Source organism: Meriones unguiculatus (genome assembly GCF_030254825.1).
Source record: "Meriones unguiculatus strain TT.TT164.6M chromosome X unlocalized genomic scaffold, Bangor_MerUng_6.1 ChrX_unordered_Scaffold_30, whole genome shotgun sequence".
NCBI lineage: Eukaryota > Metazoa > Chordata > Mammalia > Rodentia > Muridae > Meriones > Meriones unguiculatus.
Genome location: NW_026843706.1, coordinates 13,389,807 through 13,411,957, shown reverse-complemented (window position 1 = coordinate 13,411,957; position 22,151 = coordinate 13,389,807). Strand labels below are relative to the sequence as shown.

General features: G+C 37.8%; 1 protein-coding gene across 3 annotated transcripts in view; it reads right to left on the bottom strand.

Moving 5' to 3' along the window:
- Positions 1-1,781: 1,781 nt before the first annotated feature.
- Gabra3 (gamma-aminobutyric acid type A receptor subunit alpha3) overlaps positions 1,782-22,151 on the bottom strand; it is a 288,094-nt gene continuing 267,724 nt past the window's right edge. For all 3 annotated transcript variants that reach the window (XM_060376662.1, XM_060376661.1, XM_060376660.1), the window contains 2 exons: positions 20,740-20,951; positions 1,782-4,112 (listed from right to left, as the gene is read on the bottom strand). In XM_060376662.1, the coding sequence (XP_060232645.1) occupies positions 3,774-4,112; positions 20,740-20,951 (551 nt within the window). In that variant the 3' untranslated portion in view covers positions 1,782-3,773. The remainder of the gene's footprint in view (positions 4,113-20,739; positions 20,952-22,151) is intronic.

Below are 22,151 nucleotides of genomic sequence, written 5' to 3'. Positions count from 1 at the left end.
ACATATACACACAAGTTAAAGGACAACATAAGGCAGAAAGCCCAGAAAACAGTTTTATCAACAAGTGAAGGCATCTTTAACTCACTATAATATATAATCACATGATTAATGTGCTGGGTGAAGGAAAGTTGTGTAACAAAAGTCATTGAAGCTGGAGAGATCCATGTCTCAAATTTTGGGACCTTATTGAGAGGACTTTCCAGCAGTGTATCTTCCTGTAGCCTTCTTTTGCAATGAGTCTGGGTTTTAGCATGTCTCAAGTCCAGCCTTCCCAAGCCACTAAAGGAGTCAGTAGGAATGCCTGAGGTTTCAGAAAGGTCTGTTATTCAATTATAAAATCCTACCTGCCTGCAGGTCTTTAGGAAAAAGAACTAATGTATTATTAATGAGACCTCCATGTTTAAAAGTACACAGGAACAAATAATGATTTAATTAGGAAAAAGCTATTTAAATTGCGTTAAAACTGCACGTTTATTAGGACTGGAATGTACTCAGAGTTGCTTTAAAAGGCTGCACATTATATTTATTTGTTTCCTCTGGCATCTACTGATCATGGAGAAAGCATTTACTTTCTCCAACCATACCATTAAGAAACCCCCTTCATGTTGTTCCAAACTAGATTAGCATTTGCTCATTCAGTAAACATTTATTGTGCACCTACCAGGAGGTACTTATACCTTAGTATAGTCAATACTCTAGGGGATCTCCTACCCCTCTATTTTTCTTTTTCTCTTCCTCCCTTTATCTTTTTTCCATTTTCTATTCCTCTTCCCTCTTCTCTCCTCCCTCTCCTCTCTCTCTCTCTCTCGCTCCACCTCTCTCTCTCTCTCTCTCTCTCTCTCTCTCTCTCTCTCTCACACACACACACACACATAGGGTTTTTTGTACCAAAAAAAATATTCAAACCTGGATTTACTGGTCCCAGCAACCAGAAGTGTTTATGGCAAAAGCTGGTGATTTTCCCCTAAGACTAAGCAAATAGTTTTCAGAGGCAAAGCGATTTTAGGATGTTCTTAAGGAAACAAGACTTAAATATTGTGTGGGGTAATTTTATAAGCAGAGTTGTTTCTGGCATTTTGCCATATCACTTTGTGGTATGATTGAACTGCATGTACCTGGACCAAGGGATTAGTGTAGCAGTAGCATCTATCACATGACCATAGGGCTGAAATGAGTATCAATGGTTGTCAGACTGCCCAAGTCCACCTTTCATTTTGGAGAATAAGGTGTGTGTGTGTGTGTGTGTGTGTGTGCCACACGTGCAACACTCTCCCAAGGAGATTTTTTTCCCCATTATCATGGACCAGGTAAATTTTCAAATATATCTCTTGAAATTACTATTTAGATATTTCACACCACTACGAGATAGAAATGTGGCATGCATTTCTTAACAAGGGTTAATCAATCAGATATGTGTTATCACTGTACTTGAACTATTTCCGAATGGAAACAATACTCACTGGAAGAGGAAATGTGTCTAGAACTGCAAGGAAAATACTGTTCTCTTCTTAGGACTTGGTGAATTTAGCAGAAAAGCAATGTAGGTGTTTCCCTCTCTCTCATGTTTGGTAAGGATGCCCTTGATTCATTCAAAGCTATATTTTCAGACAGGATCCATTTTGGATCACTGTAACAAATCTCATCCTGTGGAGACAACCTTTTCCAGTATATTCTAATGCTACTAAGAAGTGGAAAGTTGAGGTGGAAAGCAGGTGTCAAAGTGAAGTATATAGTACTGTCTGTAAAAATAATAGCAACCAATGAAGATATTCCAGCACAAGTACAATTCATAGAGTTTAATAAACAGCCGCTAAACATTACACCAAAGCATTTGGAAACACAATTTCTACAGAGAGGCAAAGGTCAGGCTTCCATTCTAAATTCCTTAAGACAATCATTAACAGCCCCCCATCCCACCCACCCCCCATCCACACACATCCACAAGACTACACTCTTCTAGTCGTAAGTTTACCTACAGACACAGTCTTAAGAATAATGGGACTGGCATGCATTATCCCAACAATGGCAAGGAAGCAGGGGATAAGGAAAAGATGTATGAAAAGGCAACCAGCATTTAATGATACACCCCTTAGGAGCTTTGTTCAGTGAATGAATGGGTAGGGAGACTCTGCTTGTAGTGCTACTTGTGGCTTTACCTTGGACCTTCTGGATACTCTAGACTAGTTGAGCTGTTCAGATCCAAAGAGGCTGGGGCAGTTGTATTGAACAGTCTCATTCTTTTGAGTAATTACTACTAGAAGTGATCTAGTAGTATTGTTTCCTTTCTGAGGACCTTTATAACATCCAAACTGTCTTCATGAGCCAGAGGGCCCACTATGGTTATGCTGATTCTAAGGTCAGAATGGCTCTGGTTTCTCAGTTATTCTTTCATTTGATCTTTAGAAATGTGTGTGGGATATTTATTAAAGACATTTGTAAGAAGTACAGGCAAATTATTCAAACTTCTGGGACTACTTTATAAAAATTGTGCCTATTCTTTTTGTTCACATTTAAGAATAAATAAGATCAAATGGCCTCTAATACATTATAAAATTGGTAATAAAGTTAATGATTTAACAGACTCAAAAATAAGTAGAGATATTTGTATGAATCTGCAATTCACCCCTTATTACAAATGGCATCCAAAGTAGGTAAGAAGTCCTTGGCATAATGGTAGCAAAGTGACTGGGCCTGAAAGAGGGCACTATATGTATAATGCAGAAGAAAAAGTTGACATTCCCCTGTTTGTGGCCCTTTCTTCTGAGGCAGATTTCAGCCGTCACCCAGTACAAACCATCTTATTCCATCTATTATTTGCCTATTTGCCTTGGAAGGGAGGTGAGTTTCTTATATTCCCCATCTTTAAACAATTCTTGTATAGACATTTGATCTAGATTATTTTGTGTGTACATGTACCTTTTTAATTTAAGTTAAAAGTGTTTGTTCGTTTTTTTCCCCAGATGAGATTGCAGGTAGCCATGAATTCAAAGTAAGCAATATTCAGTTGGCTATAAAGGGCTCAGTGTTATTGAGGCAAGGGGACTTTCTTTGAGAGGATATATATTGAGGTGCTACTTTCCTGTGGGGCTGGCTGAAACTACAGTAAAGCCCACTGATTTAATGCTGGAAAGACCCAACTAGTTCTTTTTTTTTTTAAATCATACATGTTTGATAGAGGTGAGCCTCAGTTGTCCACACTGACTTCCAAGGCAAGAAACTATTTAAGGGGTTACTTCAGAAGTTTCCACAGGCTTCTCCTCATTCTAACAGTTCATATGTCTAAGAACTGATGGAGGCATGTGAGGTATTATATGAGACAACTCAGGTTGACTCCATAGTGAGTTGGAACCATCCAGTGAAGCCTAGTCAACAATCCTCCTGGATCTCAACACCCTAGACCTCACATAGCCAAGGTTTCCCCTAGAAGAAATAGATTCCCCTATAAGAAGTAGATTCTCCTATACTTCTCTGGTAGGCAGAGTGAAATTAAACACATGCAGTGCCATCAGCTGGGGGAGACTGGCATACTAAGATGAGAAACTGGACAAATGGCAGTGTTTGGCTCAATCCAAGCAATGTTCAAGGGAAAAGTCATTTTTCTGTTGTTTCATTTTCATCGAGGTTCATGAATATGAATGAGAAAGTGATTACACTCAGTTTGGAAGAGGGTTAAAAGAATCATAAAATACATGAAGAAAGGGAGCCCTGCAGTTTGGGAATTTGGATGCTTTATGGGGTATACAGTGCTCTGGTTGCTGTGCTGCCACTATTATCTACTGTTTGCGGATCATGCCCTTTATAGCAGATTCCCGGTTCACATATGTAGCCCAATAGACAAGATTGAATATGGCAAAGAGCACAGGAAAGATAATGCGGGAAATTTTGTCAACCCTGCTGACACTGTTGTAGGTCTTCGTCTCAGCAGGGCTGTCCTGCACATAAGTGGCCTTGGGTGAAGCAATTACTGTTGGGGTTGAAGAAGCACTGGGAGCAGCGGCACCCTTGGAGATGGTGGAGAACTCTGTGTCCTTGGCCAGGTTGATAGGATAGGTGGTTCCCACGATGTTGAAGGTGGTGCTTGTTTTCTTTGTTGGGGCTGCTGGTGTTTTCTTCTAGAGCCAGGGAAAAGAGAAGTGGGGAAAACAAAAGATGATAAATTCACAGCACAAAGTACCTTTCAAGACTACAGGAAGGAAGAATCATGATGGGGCATTAAAGGACCTACTAAGGAGTCAATTTTATGTGTATGTGTGTGTGTATATAATATTTTGAAGACAGAAAACCTGCATGCACCATTTTAACTATCCTAGTCGACTCCAACCATCAATTTGACACAGTGAGTCTCAATTGAGGGACTGCCCACAATCAGCGTTGGCTTTTGAACATGTCTGTGGAGGCTTGTCTTGATTTCATTGATGTAAATGGGTCTAGATCACTATGGGCATCACTATTCTTTGGGCAGGTGGTCCTAAACTATATGAGAAAGCTATTTAAGTATGGGCCTATCTAAGCAAATCAGCCAGCAAACAGCATTCCTCCATAGCTTCTGAGTCAAGATTTTGCTTGAATCCCTGCAATGGCTTCCTTCAGAGTGTGATCAGAAAGTGAAAGCTAAATCAATCCTTTCTTTCTCTTAAGTTGCTTTTGCTGAATGTTTCATCATGGCAGCCAAAAGAAAACTAGAAAATTAGCTTGCCATTTATGTGTCTTTGGATAAATAACTCTTCCTTTGTAAGCTTTAGTTTCTTCATTTGTAAACTGAAAATGAAAATAAATGGCAGGTTGGTAAGAGGATCAGAAGAAAATCACTATGCAAGAAGGGGAAGATAAAGACATGGAGGGGACAGGAGCTCCACAAGGAGAGCAACAGAACCAAAATATGTGGGCCCAGGGGTCTTTTCTGAGACTGATACTCCAACCAAGAATCATGCACGGAGATAACCTAGAACTCCTGCACAAATGTAGCCCATGGCAGCTCAGTGTCCAAGTGGGTTCCCTAGTAAGAGAAGCTGGGACTGACATGAGCTCAGTGCTTGACTCTTTGATCACCTCTCCCTGATGGGGAATCAGCCTTACCAGGCTACAGAGGAAGACATGCAACCAGTCCTGATGAGACCTGATTATGCTAGGGGTCAGATGGAAGGGGAGGAGGATCTCCCCTGCCAGTGGACTGGGGGAGGGGCACAGGTACAGAAGAGGGAGGGAGCACAGGATTAGGAGGGAGAAGAGGGAGGAGGCTACAGCTGGGATACAAAGTCAATAAAATTTAATTAATAAAAATAAATTAATTAATTAAAATGAAAAAATAACAGAAGATATTTGCAGTGGGAATCGCTAGGAAATGTGGGATTTTATATATTTTGTAATTTCGTTCTTCAAAATAACTCTATAAAGTAGGTGACGTTATTCCCACTTGATATGTAAATCAGCCTCATATTAAATGGCAGAACAAATACTATCAAACTGAGTTCCTAATGTTTGTCCAAAGAGAAACTGTGCTGCTTTCTATAGCACAAGACACTCTTGGTTAGCAGAGGGAAAAAACTCCAAAAGGCTGCAACCGTCAAGGGGCACACCTCCTGTGAAGAAGAGAGCTTGGTGAATCTGCAAAGTCATTCTGTATTAAAGATCATAATAAATACTATGGATTGTTTACATGCATCATCATAACAGCATGTTACCCTCATTCACAGGGGGTATACAAAGGTTTCCACTCCTGTCAGACTGCAGGCAGGAGCCACAGGCTCCCTGTAGATCTGAAGAAATGACCTCTTCTGATATATCAAAAGCAAAGACAGCTGGAAACTTGTTATGGCATTGCCCTTTGGGGACTATTTTTTTCAGCATAAACTATTCTCAAAACACAATAAAAAGTGTTTTGCCTCTCTTTTCTCTCTCTTTCTCCACCCCCCCACTCTCACACCCACCCACAAATGTGCTTTCAAACTGAAGGAGAAAATTCTTACATCTGGATCAGAATAAAGATGCTTTCTGGCATGGTTGGCTAGCTCTTAACTGCAGCCCAAGGCAATAGCCTAGTTCAGAACCTATAAATGCTTCCCATGTCTTCCCTCCAGCTCTTCTCTGGACACCGCAGTCTCTTTCTTGACATTTCTCAAAACCTAGAATTAACTTCTTTTACTTTCGCAGTTCTTTACATATTTCCTTTCTAACTTTCTCTGTTCCTACCTTATTTTGTTAACCCTTTCCCCTCATCTCTTTTGCTTCCTTCAGAATTCTTATCACTTTTATCTTTCTGCTATTAGACCACAGTATTATTTAATTTTCTGACCCAAATAATCACCTTTTTACAACGTTGACTATCAATAGCACCAAAAAGTGTGCTAGATATTTAGTAGGGTTAAGTAGAAAGGTTGGAAGTTATGTTTCAGTCCCTTTCTCCTAGGTGGTCACTGTCTAATGTTGAAGAGAGCCTTGTGAACACAAGATTGTCATAATGTGTAACTTGAGTCTTAACTGTTTTGAGTAAAGTGTTAACAGTGTGACTGCAGCTGTGGGAAAGGCAGCTCAAGGAAGGCTGTGATGTTTCTCGTCTGGTATTAAAGGTTGAGCAGGAGTCACCAGATGATAATGCAGCAAAGGCTGTTCCCAGGCCCAGAACACTGTTGAGGGATGAATCACAGTTAGCACAGTTAGAATCACACAAAAAAAGGAAATTGTAGGTGCAGATAGAAAAGGGCAGTTCTTGAAAGGTTTTGTATACCACACTCTCCCTGTCTATGTTGGCATCAGTGTTCACAGTTGAGGCAAGGAGTATTGGGAAATAGTGGAGGGAGAATGTGCATGGTAAGGGGGTGTTCATTTAAGTAAATAAACAATGACTAATAAGACATTTCAAAAACAATACTTTTCTTTCGGTTGGAGGATTATAGTCACGTTGTTACAAGCAGAGGGAGCACAGAACACAAAATCTTCTAAGAACCTTATAAATGCTTTAAATACTACATGAGACTCATTTGTAATTAGCAAAGTCATTGTGTGAATAGAGTCCCGCTGCTAAATGCTTTGGGAATTAAATAAAATAGTGTTTTACTTGTTTGCTTGCTTATTAGCTTGCTTAGTAATTTATTTTTTTTTCCATGGGTAGACAAAAACAACAAAAAAAATAGAAAGGAAAGAAAACATTACTCTGACTTTGCTAAAAAGCTTTTTACATGTCATTTCATTTAGTCATATTATAAGCTGGTTATGACTAGGCCTTTGAAAAAAATCACTTAGGACAATAAACACTTTGTTTACCTCCACAGCTACTTTGTTCTATGGAGAAGGAGAAGCAACAGTTGATTTAATCACAGATTATTTAAATGGTAAAGTAAAATTACCTTTTAGTTTCTCACCATTTCCAACATGACATATTTTAATTACTACCACATTTCTACCTGCATTATCAAGAAGGAAATGAAAGTAAACATTACAGAATAGAGCAGGATGCAGAGTTTTTAAATGAGTGGAGAGTTTTAAGTTCTACGAGATAAAAAGTACAGGGGTAGAAAGAAGATAAGAAAGAGTAAGGTAGAGAGTATGTATTGTACACACATATGAAGTTGTCAAAAACAAAATTTAAATAATAAAAAACAAAAATTTTATCATATTTCAAAATTCACACATCTTTCTATATTTAATAGTTTTAATTATCTACTTGGAAAAATCTGGATTCATTTGGGAAGACAGATTTTCCAGAGCAGGTTACTCCATAAGCAACCTGTGGGAGATTGTCTTGATGGTTTTAATTGATATAAATGGCACTATTCTCTAGGTTGGGTCCTAAATCATATCACAGTACAGAAAATTAACTGAGCAGTAAGCATGCACACATTCACTTCTCTCTGTTCTTGACTGTGAATGTGATATTACTGGCAGCTTCAAGTTTTTGTTCCCTTACAGTGTTGTCCCTACATTGCTTATCTGCAACCTATAATTGTGAACTAAGTATGACATACATCTACACTTATTTAAATAATATAAATTAAGCATTTTTCATTAATTCTGCCTATCTACTTTTAACTACATATACTATATTGTTTATGATAGTTGCCTTACAAAATACATTTGTACATGACAAATTTTATAATGAATCAAAGACATTGCCCTCATAAAACTGAGGGAAAACACTTAGAGAGAGAAAGATTAATTACAACAAAAGACAATTTTAAGGTTGTGAGAATAGTTCAGTGAGACCCAAGCTAACACTGTTAATGCCTATATGAAAACTGGGTATGGCAGTACACAAACAATACTTAAATTTTAGTGCTGGAGAAGCTGGCACAAGAATCCCTGGGACTTGCTGGCTAGGTGGTCTAGTTGAATTGGTGACTTCTAGATTCAGTGAGAGACTCTGTTTTAACAAGTGAGCTAAAGAATGATAGAGGAAGGCAGAACAACTTATAGGAATTAGTTAACCCTACAAAATGGAGAAAAATATATGCAGATGGAAGGCCAGCTTCCTGAAAAAAATGAGTTATCTAAAGTATAAATAGGTAATTATCTAGTTTTAAATTATTACAGCTTAGAAGGAATGAATGGAAGGAATTCTGATACTATCAGTGTTTGAGGAAAATAAATAAACACAAGAAATTGAGTTAAACTTTATATGATATTTCTACACTCCCTAGAAATACTGTAAAAGAAATAGTTACAATATAATTTAAACTAGGAGACTAAAGATATGGTTAAGAAACTATGCTTGCAGAAGACCCAAGTTCAGTTCCAAGCGGTCGTATCAAGTAGTTAGTTCACAACTGCTGTAACTCTAGCTCCATAGGATCCAGCACACTCTGCAGTACAGGCCACAAGCACATGCACATGTGTATACAAAAACACATGCACAAACACATACATAATCAAAAATAAAAATAAATCTTTAAGAATATTGAAATTCAATTCTATAGGGAAAATGCATGTAGAAACATTGAAGGGCCAGTATAATTTAAGTGTGTAAGCTCCTAACCTTCATCAACCTGTTAATAGCTATACTTTTTTCAGCAAAAAATAAAACCAGAAATCTACCTTGTACTTAAGTAATTATAGAGTCCCTGGGTGCTAATAAGTGACTGTAATCATACATTATTGCAACTATATCAGATAAAGAAGTAAAAAAATGGAGAAATCATATTTTGAAAGACTTCATAGTTATTGAATAAGTAAATCTTTCAAAATTGTCTACTACCTGGCAAGTTTTCTGGTATATGCTAAGGATGCAACAGTAAATGGAAAAATATGATCTCTGTCCTCAAGTTCACATTTCCTCTCAAAAGAACGTTGTAATGGCAGTATAATCAAACCAATACATACAGCAATGCCAGGAAATGAAAACTAGAGTTGAGACACACAGGGAAGGTCTGTGCAGAGTAGGATGGTCAATGCTAGCTAGAAAAAGTATCTTTAAGAAGGTGATCACAAATGTGAATAAAAAAAAAAAAGAACTCTTTTTTTTGTTTTGTTTTTAAATTATTTTATTTATTTTAAATTTTTTTTATTTTTTATTTTTTTCACTCAAAAGATCTTTAATCACAATGCTTGGGAGCTAGAAGTCTTCATTTTCACACTGGGTCATCTGATGAGAACATGGCCTGAGCCTGAACCTGGGTACAGTCTGGTGTATCACCTGGATAATAAAGGTAATAAACACGCTTAGCCACTACATTAGATGTGTAGATACCTAATGCAGGGATTAAATGAATCCATGTGTCTATCAGCTTGTCTCCACTTCTTTTTTTTTTTTTTACTATTAATTACACTTTATTCATTTTGTATTCCCCCATAAGCCCTACCCTCCTCCCCTCCCAATCCCTCCCTCCCTCACCCTTCCTCATGCATGCCCCTCCCCAAGTCCACTGATAGGGGAGGTCCTCTTCTCCTTCCTTCTGATCTTAGTCTATCAGATCACCTCAGGAGTGGCTGCATTGTCATCTTCTGTGGCCTGGTAAGGCTGCTCCCCCCTCAAGGGGAGGTGATGAAAGAGCAGGCCAATCAGGTTATGTCAGAGGCAGTCCCTCTTCCCTTTACTATGTAACCCACTTGGACACTGAACTATCATGTGCTACATCTCTGCAGGCATTCTAGGTTATCTCCATGCATGGAAATTTGTTGGAGTATGAGTCTCTGGAAAGACCCCTGTGTTCAAGTTTTCTGGTTCTGTTGCTCTCCTTCTGTGGTTCCCATCCTCACCAGCTCTTACTATTTCCCACTTCTTACATAAGATTTCATGCACTCTGCCCAACAGTTGGCCATAAGTCTCAGCGTCTCTTTTGATAGTCTGCAGGGCAGAGGCTTTCAGAGACCCTCTGTGGCAGGTTCCTAGGTTGTTTCCTGTTTTCTTCATCTTCTGATGTCCAGCCTACTTGTCTTTCAAGATGGGGATTAAGCATTTTAGTCAGGGTCCTCTCTCTTGCTTAGTTTCTTTAGATGTACAGTTTTTAGTAGGTGTATACTATGTTATGTCTATATGAGTGAGTATATACCATGTATGTCTTTCTGCTTCTGGGACAGCTCACTCAGGATGATCCTTTCTAGGTCCCACCATTTACCTACAAATTTCATGATTTCCTTATTTTTCATTGCTGAGTAATACTCCATTGTGTAGATGTACCACAATTTCTGCAACCATTCTTCAGTTGAGGGGCATCTGGGCTGTTTCCAGGTTGTGGCTATTACAAATAAAGCTGCTACAAACATGGTTGAGCAAATGTCCTTACTGTGTACTTGAGCCTCTTTTGGATATATGCCTAGGAGTAGTATGGCTGGGTCTTGAGAGCGCTATTCCTAGTTGTCTGAGAAAGCACCAGATTGTTTCCAGAGTGGTTGCACAAGTTTATATTCCCACCAGCAGTGGAGGAGGGTTCCCATTTCTCTACAACCTCTCCAGCATGTGTTGTCACTTGTGTTTTTCATCTTGGCCATTCTGATGGGTGTAAGGTGAAATCTCAGGGTTGTTTTGATTTGCATTTCCCTAATGGCTAATGAGGTTGAGCATTTCTTTAAGTGTTTCTCTGCCATTCGATATTCCTCTACAGAGAATTCTCTGTTTAGCTCTGTTCCCCATTTTTAATTGGATTACTTGGTTTGCTGCTTTTCAGCTTCTTTAGTTCTTTATATATACTGGATATTAGTCCTTTATCAGATAGAGGGTTAGTGAAGATTCTTTCCCAATCTGTAGGCAGTTTTGTTTTGATGATGGTATCCTTTGATTTACAGAAGCTTTTCAGATTCATGACGTCCTATTTAATGATTGTTGCTCTTAGAGCCTGTGCTGTTGGTGTTCTGTTCAGGAAGTTGTCTCCTGTACCAATGAGTTCTAGGGTCTTCCCCACTTTTTCTTCTAACCGATTTAATATGTCTGGTTTTATGTTGAGGTCTTTGATCCATTTGGACTTTAGTTTTGTGCAGGGTGATAATATGGATCTATTTGGATTTTTCTACATGTTGATATCCAGTTAGAACAGCACCATTTGTTGAAGATGCTATCTTTTTTCCATTGTATGGTTTTGGTACCTTTGTCAAAGATCAGGTGTCCATAAGTGTGTGGATTTATTTCTGGGTCTTCTGTTTGGATCCATTGATCCAGCCAGTACCATGCAGGGAGGACTCTGATGTCCCTCAACAGAGGAATAGATACAGAAATTGTGGTATTTTTACACAATGGAATACTACTCAGCAATCAAAAACAAGGAAATCATGAAATTTGCAGGCAAATTGTGGGATCTAGAAAAGATCATCCTGAGATATCCCAGAAGGGGAAAGATACAAATGGCATATACTGTATACTCACTCATATAGTCCTATAAGATATGATAAACATAATGAAATCTATACACCTAAAGAAGATAACAAGAAAGTGGACCCGGGGTAAAATGATTAATCCTCAGTTAGAAAGACAAATCAGAGGTGCATTGGACGTAGGAAAAAAACAAACTCTTGGAAGATTTAAAGAACCAAAATTCAGGAGAGAATAGTAATCACAAAGCATCTTGTGTATGGAATGGAAGTGTGGAAGTGACTCGCTCAAGGTTAATAGAAGGTAACTATGGATTGAAAGGAGTGAATGAAAAGTTTAAAGGGAAGATCACAAAATTTAGTATAATGATACATGACAGAAATTCCACCTACTTTGGAGATTTAGGTAATAGGATAGCTAGCTGAATGTCAGCCTGGGCAACAGAACAAGATTCTAGCCCAGACAAAGAGGGTACATTCTCAAATCAGAATCAATTTTTTTTTGTTGTTACACTTTCATGTGCTAGAACTAATTCATAAAACTGAATTAATATTTGCTCTTATTCTCTTAATTTTAGTCTGTCCTTTCACATTGCGTACAGTTTTTCTGATTCTTAATTTAAAAATTAATCATCCCCTGATAACCATTATGTATTTGAACCTACTACCTTATATTTCTTCATTTGAGTCTCAAGGGAAAGCATCTTGACAAATTAGAGTTAAAAGAATCCTATGAATTATTCTCCAGAGCCTCCGTTCAGGCGAGGCCAATGTCAGTTCATTGATGATGTCTGTTTGACTTCAATTGGTCAACCAATTATATCAGCCTAATTGTACTATTTTAAGTATTTTCTATTCATCACAGAGCCTAATAGAAAGTTAATCAATGAATCTGAAGTTATGGCTCAGCAGTTAAGATGACTTTCTGTTCTTGCAGAGGGCCTAAGTTCAATTCTTAGTGCCTAGGTAGTTCACAATTCTAACCACAGGAAGTCTTATGCATTCTTCTGACCTTTAGGGAGAACTGAGTACAGTAGTATATTTAACTAAGCATACACATAAAGTGAAATTAAAAAAATGTAAGTTAATTATATATCTTGATATACTATGAAAGTTCCTGTTTGATCAGTTTATTAGCCTTTTATTAGAGGTCAGTTTGCCATAATTTGCCCTTCATGAACTTAAACTATATCAGTTATTGAGTTAACTTTTCTTAAAATATCTATTAAATAATGTATTCTGGCACTTTTTGTTTATCAGACTGGGGACATATTTACTCTTTGGAACTTTTTCAAGGTTTTGTTTCACTTATTTTAAAGATGACCATTCTACAACAGAGTTATAATCCTTAGCCCTAAAGCTTCATCTTTTGTGAAACTTGAATTTTATAACCTTGATACCAAAAAGTAATTATACTCATATCATGGTGATGATAACAATTAAAATGTCTGTTGCTTCACAGTTCTGGCCAAAAATAGTATTTCTTCAGGAGGCTAGCATTGGCCACAAGGACAAATAAACAATCCTTATCTTTAAATACAATATTGGTAGTAATAACATCCCAGAATTAAATTTCATCACTGAATAATGGCAAATATTGAAAAATCAATTGTATAGCATCAAAAGAGCACATGAAGGCCTCCTATACACATATACATGTATAATACAGAGAGATAGAAAATCATGCTCAAATTATAAAGATTGCAAGTCACTATTAAGAGCTCAACCCTGTCCTAATCACCCTTTGAATCACTTCCTAAAAGGATGTTTTCACACATAATAGATAGTAATGAACTACTCTATTGAAACTTAAAGTAGTAACTGATATAAAATGTGGGAAGAAGATGAGCAATAAAGATTGTTGGAGAATACACAAGGGAAACATGGAAGACATGAAACAAGTTGCGAAATATCATGAAATCTAAATGTAAGGCAATTGGGCTGGAGGCATGGTTCAGACAGTGAACTACATACTAATGTAACCATGAGGAACTGGGTTTTATCTCCAGAATAAATGAAAAACCCAGGGACAGAATCAAGTGCTGTAATCCCAGCACAGAGGAGGTACAGAAAGGAGATTATTTAGGCTCACTGGCTAGTAAATAGAGTCAAATGTTGAACTTCTCACTCAGTGAGAGATACAGGATTAAAGAAGATACCACACTTTCTGTATCCATTCCTCCATTGAGGAATATCTTAGTTGTTTCCAGATTCTGGCTATTATGAATAAAGCTGCTACAAACATGCTTGAGCAAATGTCCTTGTTGTGTACTTGAGCATATTTTAGATATATGTCTAGGAGTGGTATAGCTGGATCTTGCGGAAGCACTATTCCTAATTGTCTGAGAAAGCACCAGATTGATTTCCAAAGTGATTGTGCAAATTTACATTCCCACCAGCAACGGAGGAGGGTTCCCCTTTCTCCACATTTTATCCAGAAAGTGTTGACACATGAGATTTTGATCTTTGCCATTCTGATTGGTGTAAGGTGAAATCTCAGGGTTGTATTGATTTGCATTTCCCTGATGACAAAGGACATAGAACATTTCATTTTTTATACATTTTTATATTAATTACAGTTTATTCACTTTGTATCCCAGCTGTAGCCCCCTCCCTCATTACTTCCCAATCTTGCCCTCCCTCCATAAGCTCTTCCCACGCCCCTATCCAAGGCCACTGATTGGGAACGTCCTGCTCTCCTTCTATCTGATCTTAGCCTAACAGGTCTCATCAGGACTGGATGCATTGTCTTCTTCTGTGGCCTGGTAAGGCTGATTCCCCCCTCCTCACAGGGAGGTGATCAAAGAGCCAGTCACTAAGTTCATGTCAGAGACAGTCCCTATTCCCTTTACTAGGGTACCCACTTGGACACTGAGCTGACATGGGCTACATTTGTGCAGGGGTTTTAGGTTATCTCCATGTGTGGTCCTCTTTTAGAATATCAATTTCAGAAAACACCTGTGGGCCCAGATTTCTTGGTTCTGTTGCTATCCTTCTGGAGCTCCTGACCCCTCCAGTGCTTTCTATCTTCCCCTTTTTTTTTTCATAAGATTCCCTGCACTCTGCTCAAAGTTTGTCTATGAGTCTCACCATCTGCTTTGATATCCTATAAGGTAGAGTCTCTCAGAGGTCCTCTGTGATAGGCCCTTGTTCTCTTCCCTGTTTTCTCCCTCTTTGAATGTTCTTTTGCCTTTTCTGTTTGTCTTTCTGAGTGAGGATTGATCATCTTATGCAGGATTCTCCTTCTTGCTTAGCTTCTTTAAGTGTACAGAATTTAGTATGTTTATCCGATACTATATGTCTAATATCCACTTATAAATGAGTATATCCACTTATAAATGAGTATATACTGTGTGTGTTTTTCTGCTTCTGGGATACCTCACTCAGGATGATCTTTTCTAGTTCCCACTGTTTGCCTGCAATTTTCATGACTTCCTTGGTTTTAATTGCTGAGTAGTATTCCACTGTGTAAATGTACCACAATTTCTGTATCCATTCTCTTTTGAGGGGCATCTGGGTTGTTTCCAGATTCTGGATATTATGAATAAATCTCCTACAAACATGGTTGAGTAAATGTCCTTTTTGTATACTTGAGCATCTTTTGGATCTATGTCTAGGAGTGGTATAGCTGAATCTGGAGGTAGCACTATTCTTAATTGTCTGAGAAAGCACCAGATTAATTTCCAAAGCGGTCGTACGAATTTACATTCCCACCAGCAATGGAGGAGGGTTCTCCTTTCTCCCAATACTCTCCAGCATGTGTTGTCATTTGAGTTTTTTAACTTGGCCATTCTGATGGGTGTAAGGTGAAATCTCAGGGTCATTTTTATTTGCATCTCCCTGATGGCTAAGGATGTTGAGCATTTCTTTAAGTGTTTTTCTGCCATTCTATATTCCTCTACAGTGAATTCTTTGTTCAGCTCTGTACCCCAGTTTTTAATTGGATTACTTGATTTGTTGTTTTACCTTCTTGAGTTCTTTGTATATTCTGGATAATAAGCCCTCTGTCATATATAGGGATGGTCAAGAGCCTTCCTCAGTCTGTAGGCTATTGCTTAGCTTTTCAGTTTCATGAGGTCCCTTTTATTGATTGTTGACTGAGCCTGTGCTGTTGGTGAAGATTATTTCCCAATCTGGAGGCAGTTGTTTTGTTCTGATGACAGTGTCCTTTGCTTTACAGAAGCTTTTCAGTTTCATGAGGTCCCATTTATTGATTGTTGATCTTAGAGCCTGTGCTGTTGGTGTTCTGTTCAGAAAGTTGTCTCCTGTGCCAATGAGTTCAAGGCTCTTCCCCACTTTTTCTTATAACAGATTTAGTGTGTCTGGTTTTATGTTGAGGTCTTTGATCCACTTGGACTTTAGTTTTGTGCAGGATGATAAGCATAGATCTATTTGCATTTTTGTACCTGTAGACATTCAGAGAATCTAGCACCATTAATTGAGGATGATATCTTTTTTTCATTGTGTGATTCTGGCATCTTTGTCAAAAATTAAGGATCCATAGGTATGTGGGTATTTAATTTTATTCCAGTGGCTCACCAGTCTGTTTCTATGCTAGTATCATGCTGTTTTTATTACTGTTGTTCTATACTACAGTTTGAGATCTAAGATGGAGATACCTCCAGAAGATCTTTTATTGTACAGGATTCTTTTAGCTATTCTGGCTTTTTGTTTTCTCATAGGAAATTGAGAATTGTTCTTTCAAGGTCTGTACAGAATTGTGTTGGTATTTTGATGGGAATTTCATTGTATCTGTAGATTGCTTTTGGTAGGATGGCCATTTTATATATATATTAGTTAAAATGTTCTTTTTTCTTTATTAATTACACTTTATTCAATTTGTACCCCCCCGTGGTTCTCTCCTTCCTCCTGTCCCAATCCTTCCCTTCCTCCACCCTCTTCATGCATGCCCCTCCCCAAGTTCACTGATAGGGGAGGACTTCTTTTCCTTCCTTCTGATCCTAGTCAATTAGGTCTCATCAGGAGTGGTTGCATTGTCTTCTTCTGTGGCCTGGTAATGCTGCTTCCCCCTCAGGGGGAGATAATTAAAGAGCAGGCCAATCAGTTCATGTCAGAGATAGTCCCTGTTCCTATTACAATGGAACCAACTTGGATACTTGAACTGCCATGGGCTACATCTGCGCAGGGGTCTTAGGTTACCTCTATGTATAGTCCTTGGTTGGAATAGCAGTCTCAAGAAAGACCCCTGTGCTCAGATTTTTTGTTTCTGTTGCTCTCCTTGTGGAGTTCCTGTCCTCTCCAGATCTTACTGTTTCCCACTTCTTTCCTAAGATTCCCTGCACTCTGCCTAAAGGTTGCCCATAAGTCTCAGCAACTACATTGTCTATGAGCATTTGGGAGATCTTTCCATCATCTGATATCTTCTTCTATTTCTTTCTTCAGAGACTGGAAGTTTTATTCAAACAGGTCTTTAATTTGCTTGGTTAGAGTTACTCCAAGGAACTTTATGTTATTTGTGGTTTTTTTGAAGGATACTGTTTCCCTAATTTCTTTCTCAGCCCGTTTGTCTTTTGTATGCAGCAGGGCTTCAGATTTTTTTGAGTTAATTTTGTATCCAGCCACTTTGCTGAAGAAATTTATCAGTTGAAGCATTTCTTTAGCAGAATTTTTGGGGTCACTCATGTATACTATGATATAATCTGCAAATAGTGATACTGACTTTTTCCTTAACAAATTGAATCCCTTGATCTCCTTTAACTGTCTTATTGTTCTAGTTAGGACTTCAAGTACTATGTTGAAGAGATATGGAGTGAGTGGGCAGCCTTGCCTTTTCCCTGGTTTCAGTGTGATTGGTTCAAGTTTCTGTTTAGTTTCATGTTGGCTGTAGCCTTGCTGTATATTGCTTTCACTATTTTTAGTTATGTGCCTTGTAGCCCTGATTTCTCCAAAACTTTAAAGGTGAATGGGTGTTGAATTTTGTCAAATGCTTTTTCAGCATCTAAGGAGATGATTTTTTTTTCTTTAAGTTTGTTTATTTGGTGGATTTCATGATGAAATTTTGTATGTTGAACCACCCTTGCAAGTCTGGGATGAAGTGTACTTGGTCGTGGTGAATGATATCTTTTATGTGTTCTTGGATTCAGTTTTATTGAGTATTTTTACATCAATGTTCATAAGCAAGATTGGGCTGAAGTTTCCTTTTTTTTGTAGGGTCTATATGCAGTTTAGGCATCAATGTGACTGTGGCCTTATAGGATGAGTTTGGTCATGTTCCTTCTGTTTCTCTTCTGTGGAATAGTTTGAATAATATTGATTTTAGCTCTTCTTTGAAGGTCTGGCAGAACTTTGCACTGAAACTGTCTGGCCCTGGGCTTTTATTTTGGATGGGAGACTTTGATATCAGCTTCTATTTCTTTAGGGAATATAGGACTACTTAGTTTATTTACCTGATCTTGATTCAGCTTTGGTAAATGGAATCTGTCAAGACAATTGTCCATTTTATTCACATTTTCAAATTTTGTTGCATATAGGCTTTTGAAGTAGGACATATGACTCTTATACCCCTAGTCTCTTTAGGACTTTTAACATGGTGGATGTCAATGGCTTTTTCTTAGTCGATTGATGTGATCATATAATTTCTATCTTTTAGTTTATTTATGTGGTAGATTACATTCACTGATTTACATATGTTGAATCATCTCTGCATCTCTGGGATAAAGCCTATCTGAACATGGTAGATAATCTCTTTTGAAATTATTTTTATTTATGTGTATAAGTATTTTATTGAGATTTTTTTCAACAATGTTCATCAGAGATTTTGCTCTATAATTTTCTTATTTGGATAGGTTCTTTGGTTTTGGTATCAGGGTAACAGTATCTTCAGAAAAGGAATTGAGAAATGTTCCTTCCTTTCCTATTTTGTGGAAGAAAACACACAACATATCTAAGAATATTTGACAATACAAACTGGTCTTGAAAGGTTTAAAAACAAAAGGATACAAAAAATGTTTGCTAGGTGGGTAAAGGCAGGGGGATATGGGAAGCACTAGGGGAGAGGGTGAATATGATCAAAACACATTGCATGAAACTCTCAGAGAACTAATAAAATCCATTATAAGACAATGTAGTATAAAGTAAGTAGACTTCACAAATGAAAGGTATATTTACATGGATATCTACATCACTTTTCAATGATATGAGAAATTTCCAGGTTGGCTCTATGGCTGTATAATGGCATTCAATGCCAACACTGAGAATAAAGTGATTCCTGTGAAGTATTAGACAAAGAGTATATGAACTACAGACTTACCAAAGCACAAGTACAATTCATTTTAAAGACATTCAAAAGGTAGGTTGCACATGTAAGAGAATGGGAAATATTGTTCCAATGAGACCTTAATCAACTTCTAGACAACAACTTTGAAATAACTATGAAGTTAATGGAAAGTAGTTATTTAAAATACTGACTTTTGAGTAAATATCACATTTAAATGTAAAACTATAACTAAATAATGACAGAAATTATGGTTGCATATAATTATATAAACTTGACAGAGTCTCAATATCACTAGCACAAAGTTGAGCAATAAATAGAAAAGATAATGTGAGAAGTAGGGTAAGTACACCAATTTCCTTATGTTTTGTAGATGAGTTCAATATTCTGAAATCATAATCATTAAATCAAAATATAGAACAGTCAATATATGGCAAGGATAAAAAATGTAATAACTACAGAAAGCACAATAATAAAATAAACAAAAAATCCTATGGTAGAGTAGATGAAGGAAGGAGAGACAGAGTTTTTCTTCATTTACACCACAGTTAATAAGTTCTGGTTAGGTAAGTAATTACTGTTTTTCAAAGATTGCAAACTCAACATTCTTTTCTATAAAGAATGTTTTTCTATAAAAACATTCTTTTCTATACACCTTCACCTTTTACCTCAGCTTGAAAAGGCTTCTGTGCCATTTCTCTTTTCTATGATTCTTTGAAGACTAATTATTTAGTTATATTTCTAGTCGTTTGAAGAACACTGTAATGTATATTATAGTGGTTTACATAGGAATGGCTCCCATACACTCATGTGTTTGAATACTTGGTCCATAGAGAGTGTCACTGTTCAAAGGTGTGGCCTTGTTGGAGAGGGTATGGATTTGTTGAAGGAAGTGTGTCACTAGGCTATGGGCCTTGAGGTCTCAGAAGATCAAGCCAGTTCATTCTCTGCTGCTGGCATATCTTAGCCACTTCTCCAGAACCATGTCTGCCTATGTACTGCCAAGCTTCCTGCCAAGTCCAATTAAATGTTTTCTTTTACAAGTGTTGCTGTGGTTACAATGTATCTTCACAGCCCTAGAAACCCTAACAAAGATGTACGTTTAGGTTTAGATACCTCAACTCATTCAAACTGTCGAGATGCTTGATCTTATTCATAATTGATTCCTATCAATCCAGTGAGATTGTCTACTCTCTGTTCTTTATCTACCTATTTAGCCAATATCTCTTTATCTTTCACTCTTCTTCAGATGTTGTGTCAAGATGAAGGTAAACTCCAATATTCAAGATGTTCACAATTTAATAAGGAGGCAAATGAGCAATTTTAATAGAACTAGATTATCAGAGTACCCATACAAATAATAGCCAAATTTGTCTCCATTGTTCCTGACAGGCTCTATAGAGGAAGTAATGTTTTATTTGGGTTTGAAAGAATGAGCTCTAGAAGTAGTCTTAGAGACTCTGCTTCAGATATAGAAAAGACCTCAAGCTTCTGGGTGGCTTTCTAAATACCAAAGTGTTTCTCCAGAATCTAGCAGCATCACATTTATATCTTATTCAACACCACAAGACATAAGCCCTACATGCCTTCTTTTCATTGTTCCTAGTTGAACTACAGATTAGCAAGAAGCACTCCAGTTGAGAATTGGATTGATGACCCCAGTGAATAGAGCATAGCCCTGCTGAATTTCTGCGGGCTACAGGCTGTTCACTTCTGGTCCCAATACAGATCTCTCAGAAAGTGCTTCCTGGCCCTTTTTTGCTGCCACTCACCTTCATCTCCAGGGCTTCTGGTACCTTCTTGCCTTCCCAAGCCCAACTCCGCTTGGTGAAGTAGTTGACAGTAGCAAATTCAATCAGTGCAGAAAATACAAAGGCATAACAAACGGCTATGAACCAGTCCATGGCCGTCGCATATGCCACTTTAGGTAATGAGTTTCTGGCACTGATACTCAAGGTGGTCATGGTGAGAACAGTGGTAACACCTGAGGAAAGAAAAGTCAAGAGCCAGTTGCAACTGGAAGACACTAGCAGTGTACTTAATGCAGGTCACCAACTCCCTCCTTGAAAGGATGTGCTTCATTTCACTAAGGGCCCATAAGTTTTGTTGTCTGTCAAGTAGCCTGCTGTACTTTTATGTTGTTGTTGTTATTATTATTATTATCATTTTACTTTCCCTTTGCTTCAAGTAATGGCCCATTTTAAAGTAAATTTTACAGGATGTCAAGGCTGGATAGATCAACATAGCAAACACTTTCCTCCAACTACTATAAGAATAAGATTCTTCAATGCACTCCAAAGCTATCCCTTAGTCTGACTAAGCATTTCTGCTGAAGAATAAGTAATCAATTTTGTTATAAGATAGCCTCTAAATTAGAAAGACTTACTTTTGAGCTAAATTCACTTCCTCTAGTGATTAGCCTACTGATTGATCTCAGTGTTCTTTCTGTGACCAAACAGGAAGGGAAATTTTACTCCTTCATCTGCAAGATAGGCATGTAAAGACTCAAGAAGAATCTTTTCTTCTCCAGTGTTTTTCTTGCGTCGTCCTTTTGTTCACCTTTCTCCCAGTGCTGGTAATTTTACTTTGACAAACTTGAAATTGATGCCATGATTCAGAGCATAGTCCTAAGTTCAGTCTGGTTTTTATTTCTCTTTTTTGTGATGTTCTTCTAATAATGCAACAAACAAATATGGAAGGTGTTTCTGTAGCTGCATCAAATTTTGGGTTTCTGAGCTTTCTGGGCAATCCAAACTACTGAATCATTTTACCATGTGAGCTTTTGTAAAACCAGTGCTTCTTGGCTGCCACTTACTTGTTTTATATCTTTGTAATTCCTTTACTCTCTCTGTGTCTTCTTCCTCCCCATTTGTGAGTATTAGGCATCCCAGAATTTTCATGTTCCCAAAGTCAATCAGCTTTGAAGGAGAAATGATCACAATATCTTTCTGATTGTTGGAAGGCTGAAGAGGAGGGGAAATATGTGCCCGGGTCAAGTGGGGGCACAGAATGAAATGCTGATGGTGTGAGATGCTTCACACATCACAAGAGGAATCCCTGAGTTTATTAACTCAACTGAGAGAGTAAGCACTCCTGGTGCTTCTTCTCTTGTCTTGCTCCTTTGAGTTCCTTACTTACACATTGCTGTACACATGAAAACCTGGACTGGAGAAGAACTTGAAAA